Raw genomic sequence first — 7,500 nt, 5'->3', positions numbered from 1 at the left:
TGTTACTAGTGGTGGTGATTGTGCTGACGGTGATGGTGATAGTAATGGTGATATCAGCCAAAGTCGTGGTGATGGCGGTGACAGTAATGAGAGTGGTGTTGGAGGTGGTGGCGATGGTGATGTTGTTGGTGCTGATGATGTTGCTGAAAGTATTGGAGGCAAGAACGAGAGCTGGAATGAGAACTGGAATCTAGTTGCTGAAGCAGGTGATAGCAGTCGATAGCGGAGAAAGTAAAAACCCTCCGCTAATAGACTCGGCTCCTGCTAATTCAATACCCGGTTCCCGTTATTTGCAATGGTCCCCACAATTCGTAATGACGCGATTAGAAAAACCTGAACGAGTCGAGGCAATGATGTATACAGTCCTAACGACCAATCACACAGAGTTAAAAAATATTTCTCGACAGAAACAACTAATTGTCATCGACAGATCTGTCTTCATCGTGTTTGACCGTCAACTCGCGTCGACGTCAATTTCTATTCTTCCCTAATCAATTACAAAATAAAAATAACATAATGACGTCACGTCTGCTATGGCAAATTGATCTTCGATCCTTCCTCGCAACCACATAGACTCGAATTCAACCCTCTGGCTATGCAAGCACATAGGGCAAAGGTGACGGCTTCATTCGCGACGTAACCAAAAACCAACGGTCCGCAGGGGAAGAGTAATTTCCAACAAAAATAGATAAAGTCGTTTTTAACCAAGTTTAACTATTTCACTCTTTTGCTGTATTTCCCGACTTTGGCCGTTCCTTCTAGATGCAGCCAATGGACCTAGAATCTATCTAGAACAGTGTATCTCAACTTTTTCCGACCCCAAGGGAACTCTCTGTAGTCAGGGCTTAGCAGTCTAGCACCCCCCTGATAACTAATATCTGATTACTAGAAGGATAGAGGAAAGTGTATGTATGCATCGCTTGTCAGGAGGAGGACCCCCTACCATCGCTTCCCAGCGCCCCATGTTGGGAAACGATGATACAGAAGCTGCCTGGAACCCATCTTGATTGCGGTAATGTGTCCATGGGTTAACTTTCTAGAGGAGCGGTGGGTTTATTTTTGAAGTGGGTGTGAAGGTGAAATGAGGCTGTGGAATCCTCCATGGAGGCGGTCCCTGAGAGCGAGGTCGGCATCAATATCGGTGAGGGTGGCAGGTTCGGAATAAGCCATGTTGCCTCAACAATATGGCAGACTGTAGGCAATTGGTGCTAGTGGGGGTGGAGTGACATGAGTATGACGTTAAAACAGATCATACTCCTCGCACTGCGCATGCGCACACGGGCGGAGCGCTGGACTTATTTTTTTTTTTTTTTCTTTTTTGCCAAGGATAGGATTTTCTTAAGGCAAATATTGACCGAGAGAGAGAGAGAGAGAGAGAGAGAGAGAGAGAGAGAGAGAGAGAGAGAGAGAGAGAGAGAGAGAGAGAGAGAGAGAGAGAGAGAGAGAGAGAGAGAGAGAGAGAGAGAGAGAGAGAGAGCATAAGAATGGAGGAGACTGCAAGAGACCATAAGGCCTACACTAGGCAGTTCCATACCTCATATCACCAGTCGTCCCTAACCATAAAGTTAGCTCATCTTCTCAAACAACCATTTGTTTCAGCGCTCACGACATGATTAATCTATTCCATTCGTTCATTACTCTGTTGGTAAACCAGTTCTTGCCTATTACCCTCTTAAACCTAAATTTGTCCAAAGGGAATTAGGTTCGAGAATTCCACCCTCAGATCTATCTATATATTTCATCTGGGTGCCTGCAGGTGATTTAATTCAGATGAGGGGAATCTTTTAGCTTCCAAAGGCCAGCCGTGCTGTACAGCTGCACAGAAAACTATCGTTAGTAAATCACGCTAATCATTTTGACACAAAACAACGAAACTATTTGAGACAAGTTGAAGTCTCCATCGGAAATAAGATTATCATGTCATAGTGAATCCATATGAACTCCGGAACTATTATTCGATTCATATTCATTCAGAAGGAATTCGAACAATTCGAACCCCAGAAATACCAACCCTTCGGTATCATAAGGTTATGTTCATTAGCGAATGTTTCGACACCCCTACTAACGATAGTTTTCTGTGTAGCTGTACGTAGCCATGAGTGACGCATGGGCGAAGGAGGTGCGCCGGAGTAAACAGACAGACAATTAGGTCATAATGGCCTACGAATACAAACGGGTTTGATATGCTCGAAGAGAAAATGGAGTTAATTAGATTGTCTATCTCTACACACCAATGGGCTTCTTCGCCTTTATTATCCCTACCTTGTAAAGGAGGTAGCATGATTAGGCAGTCTGAAAATTAAAAAGCGGACTGAGAAACAGGGATAAAGGAAGGTATACAGAAAGGCAGACCGCCTTTGAGGAGACACAGTCAAGCAGGCAGAATAGCAGATAGATAGACAGGCAGACAATTAGGCATGGAGGTAGGAAGTCAGGAAGATTAGGTCGTGAAGTATGCATACAGGCAGACAGGAATGCCGACTGATACAAAGGCAGATAGGCAGACAGGCACACTGACGAGTAGGTAGACAGGTAGGCAGGAAGTCTGGCAGGTAGACTGCTTGGTAGATACGAAGGTGAGCAGGCTGGCAGGTCATGAGGGAGGTAGGTTAGCAGGTCATGAGGGAGGTAGGGAAGTAGGTTGGGAGGCGGCAGACAGGGCTACAAGTTGGCAATTTGGCAGGAAGACTGACAGACAGGGATACAAAGTTGCAGGAAGACTGACAGATAAGCAGGCGGGAAGGCAGACGTATGTTATAGTCTAGGGACCTGCCGACAACGGAAAAAAAGAAGACCTTACAATAGTATTTTTCATCAGTTCGATTGTGGCCCGTACTATTGTTTTGCGCGCAAGAACAGCAAGTGTTCCTCGCAAACATCGCTTCTGAGAGTCAAGAAAGCAGAGCAGGACTCGCAGTAATGGGTTCAAATCGGACAAATTTAAGTTTGAAAAGGAAATAGGTAAGAAATAGTTTATCAACAGAGTGGTTAATGAATAGAATAGACTATGTACTTGTAATAGTGTAGTGAGCGCTGAAATAATGGGTTGTTTTAAGAGATAAGATCACTTATGAATAGGTGGTAAAGGACATGGAACTGCCTGGTGTAGGCCTTAAGAGAGAGAGAGAGAGAGAGAGAGAGAGAGAGAGAGAGAGAGAGAGAGAGAGAGAGAGAGAGAGAGAGAGAGAGAGAGAGAGAGAGAGAGAAACAGACAGAGAGAGAGAGAGAGAGAGAGAGAGAGAGAGAGAGAGAGAGAGAGAGAGAGAGAGAGAGAGAGAGAGAGAGAGAGAGAGAGAGAGAGAGAGAGAGAGAGAGAGAGAGAGAGAGGGAGAGAGCATAAGAATGGAGGAGACTGCAAGAGGCCTAAGGCCTACACTAGGCAGTTCCATACCTCATATCACCTTTAGCCGAAGGAGGTCTTTGCGAACCAGCAAAGACAAGACCATCATCAATCACCTGCTGCGCCACGGCACGTTTTATGAGTTTTCTTCCGGGCGAAGACAAGACAGAAAAAAAGACAAGACAAGAGAAGCGATTTTATGACGCCGAGGCAGCCGGGCTTCGGTATAAAGGAGGTGGCAGTCGACTATGGTTACCTTCAAGCAAGAGACCGCTCCCTCACCTGCATAATGTCCTTTGGATTTAGCAAGACTAAAGATTACAAAGGACGTCACCGTGATGAGCGGGTAAAGGAGGAGGAGGAGGAGGAGGAGGAGGAGGGAGGAGGAGGAGGGGAGAAAAAAGGATTAGTAGGAGGAGGAAGGGGAAGAAATAGAAGTAGGTGTAGGAATAAGAGAGAGAGGGGGACGAAGAGAGTAAGAAGAGGAGGAGAAAGAGGAGGAGGGGCAAGGAGGGTAAGAAGAGGAGAATGGGGACGAGGAAAGTAGAGATAGAAAGAAGAGGAGGAGGAGGAGGGGGAGGAGGAGGAGGAGGAGGACGAGTAGGAGTAAGAGGAGCTGGAGAAGGGGGGTGGGGTGTGCGAGCAAGTAGGGAAAGGAATATGAAGAGGAGGAGGAGGAGGATGACAAAAGGAATAGGAATAGAAAGAAGAGGAGGGGTGTGGGAGAAATAGAAAGAGGAGGAGAAAGAGAAGGAGGGGATGTAAAGGAGGAGGAGGAGGAGGAGGAGGAGGAAAAGGAGGGTATGTAAAGGAGGAGGAGGAGTAGGGAATGTAAAGGTGGAGGAGGAGGAGGAAATGTAAAGGGGAAGAAGGAAGAGGAGGAGGAAGAGAAGGAGGGAATGTTGAGGAGGAAAAGGAGGACGAAGAGGAGGAGTTAAGGGAACACATTTCATTGTGAAGAAAGAAGCGACGTTTCGGGAAATGTACGCAAGTCGTTTGGCTGCAGAAGCAGACAACAGTGCGACGCTCAAGTATGAGAAACGGCCGTTGACAAGAGACAAAGGAAGACGCGAAGAAGAAGAATAAAACAGATTTAGGAAAATAGGAGAGACACTGAGGAGGATACGGGGCTCAAATACTCGTAGACAGAGAAAGGAGACACTTAACGTGGGAAAAGGAGAAAGCCTCTCTTCGTTCTTGTTTGTCTAGTCCAGGTTGTAGTGTTAACTTGTTAACCTCTTAGATTGTTATATCCTGCTGACTTTACCATAGTTAACTGAGGTGGGTTTAACTGGGGTAGACTTAACACTTTCAGCGCCGGGGGTTGGGAGTAAAGAAAAAATAACCTGCCTACAACTGAAATATAAATATAAATCACGAAATACGAAAAATATTAAATAATAACAACAGTTATGGAACAAACCACTAGTAACAGCAATGTAGTTCAACCACTGAATGGAATAAAATCGCCTGGCGGCAGCTGGAGTAAGATCATATGACGTCAGCGAGAGAAATTTATAGAAGGCACATCCAAGGTACTTAAGGTGACGTTATCTACAGATTCTATTCTGTATGACGCCAGACAATTTCATTCAGCTGAGGGTACAATTTTGTAGCCTAAGTGTAACCTAACCTAACCTAACCTAATCTAGAGTACGATATTGTAGTCAGAGTATAACCTAAACTACTTTGACCCAGGCTACGATATTGTAGCCAAAATGTAACCTAACCTAACCCAGAATACAATATTGTAGCCAAAGCGTAACCCAGCCAAACATAACCTAGCCTAATCTGACCTAACCTAGCAGTTATCATAGTTATATTTTTTTATATGACGACATTTAGAACTTTTATTCTGACTGTCGTGGTAAAAGGGACAAACATCGTTTTATTTATTTTTCATTAAACTCGAATATCCGTAACACACTGTCTCAGTCATACATTTGAGAATTCATGTTTGTTACAACTGGGTCACTTTTGTTAATTTACAATCCTTTATTCTTATTTATTAATTTAAAGAAATTTGTATTTTGAATTCAAGTTTTGTCTTTTTTTTTCGTTTTAATTTTTTTCTCCATACCATGCTTTCCTTTTCTGCCTTTATGGTAAAACAGGTACAAATATGATTACGATTTTTTCAAAATGATTAGTTCACGCAAATGAACATCTGTCCCCCATGAGCCAACAGTTGAGAAGTGACAATATTTACCATTGCTATTGTGTCATATTTTTCCGCACCTTCCCTCTCGACATGTATCTTTTATATTTAAACTGTTTTCTCACTTTTTTTGTGTGTTCTTTTCTGATTTTACTCTAATTCTTTGTGCCTTATTCCTCCTATTAGTTTCAATTATTTTTTGAGAGAGATACCATGACACATTGCCCTAATTTTTATTTTATTTCATTTTTACATTTTTTATATATTTTTTTATCTATTTTGATCTATTTTTGTTATCTTTCTTCTATTTATTTTTTCATTCATTTATTTTTATTTTTCTAACACACTGCAGTTTCATTTCGCCTCGTAGTTACAAGAGCCCGGGTTCGATTCCAAATAGTCACTAAGGTGTTACTTGCATTGCCTCTCTTTGCACATTAACCTACAGGATATCTTTGACCTAAGCTAAACGCCTTTCATCGTAATCTCGTCGAACCCATTGTGTCCTTTTATTGATCCTCTGTTGCCTCTTTGGTTAGCTTAACAGAAGAACGTAAGAATGAAGGAGACTGCAAGAGACCATAAGGACTACACCAGGCAATTCCATGTCCCTTACTATCTGCCATCTCTATCCATAAATCTATCTAATCTTCTCTTAAAATAATCAATAATTTCAGCGCTCACTACATGGTTACTAAGTCTATGGCTAGTTTCGTTCTCTCCATTTTTTTCCTCTTATCATTGGTTATTCCCCTCCGAGATTAGACTTCACAACACTCTCTGGGATCTGCCAATCTGAGTCAAGGAAATGTCTCTCCGTATTACACAAAAATCGTCATATCTTCCCTTTTCACTCAATCCCTCTCCCGTCTCCTTACTGTCCTCGGGCTCCCAGCGGTGTCCCGTAGTGCTCAGCCTTGCTCCCTTGATGTTCCTCACCACTTCCTTCTCATTCGTCAATCGGATGTTTCTCGTCTTGGCGGCCATTTTGTTGGCGGCCATTTTGTTTGCGGCCATTTTGTTGGCGGCCATTTTGTTGGCGGCCAGTTTGTTCCCAAGGGCGTTGCCGGCGTTTCCCATAGCTACACTTACTTTCCCTTCACAATGCATTGCCTTATTTTCCTCTTCCTTTTCTTTAATACTCACCTCCTTATGTCTACTTTCTTTACCATGCTCCCCTCACCCCCCTTTCTCTTTCTCGTTTCCTCTAATTACTTTCCGTTTATCTTCTTTTTCCTTCTGTTTTTCTCTTACCTGAAGTGTGGTAGGATGATGTTCTCGTATTCGTCTGTGGTGACTTCCGCGATGATGTAGAGGATAGGCTGAAGAACGGCAGCAAGTACCTCTTGAGCCCGCATCTCCTGTTGCAGGGAAGGCCAAACGTGCAGGAACCAAAGCTTCTGCAAAACAATAAAGAGAGGAATGATCACTTAATAAAGTAGGGAGAACATAGATAAATAAACAAACTAGAGGTGATATAATGGAGATGTCAAAACTTGTGTCGTATACGCTATCGTGAAATGCGGTTTTATCACTGCGCCAATCTGTTTTGTATTCACGTAAAAATGCACAAATAGGTTTGCATGTACGCACGCATGTATGGATGTAAGTATATTTATCATTTTGTATATATATATATACATATATATATATATATACATATATATATATATGTATATATATATACATATATATATACATATATATATACATATATATATATACATATATATACATCAAAAGATCGCGCAATCAATCCCAGAATCTTATTTGCTTTCTCAGAGGCTGAAATACACTGCTTGGATGATTTGAGGTCGTTACTGATAATTACGCCGAGATCTTTTTCACTATCCACTTTTGTTAACGAATTTCCAAATAACTTGTAATCATACTTACTGTTATTTTTACCTATGTGCATTACCTTGCATTTACTTGTGTTCAATTTCGTTAGCCACTTTTCAGACCATTGCTGTAATTGATCTAAATCTTCTAGAATATCTAA

General features: G+C 42.3%; 1 protein-coding gene across 1 annotated transcript in view; it reads right to left on the bottom strand.

The window, feature by feature from the left end:
• The window catches only part of bma (SCY1-like protein bma), a 926,084-nt gene that overhangs the window by 79,567 nt on the left and 839,017 nt on the right, over positions 1-7,500 (bottom strand). Inside the window, exon 9 of the mRNA XM_076196685.1 lies at positions 6,753-6,898. Coding sequence (XP_076052800.1) covers positions 6,753-6,898 — 146 coding nt within the window. The remainder of the gene's footprint in view (positions 1-6,752; positions 6,899-7,500) is intronic.

Source organism: Oratosquilla oratoria, chromosome 13, assembly GCF_046742065.1.
Source record: "Oratosquilla oratoria isolate Oo_2021 chromosome 13, ASM4674206v1, whole genome shotgun sequence".
NCBI classification, from domain to species: domain Eukaryota; kingdom Metazoa; phylum Arthropoda; class Malacostraca; order Stomatopoda; family Squillidae; genus Oratosquilla; species Oratosquilla oratoria.
The sequence above is the reverse complement of the archived record's forward strand: the minus strand, read 5'-3'. Positions and strand labels throughout refer to the sequence as shown.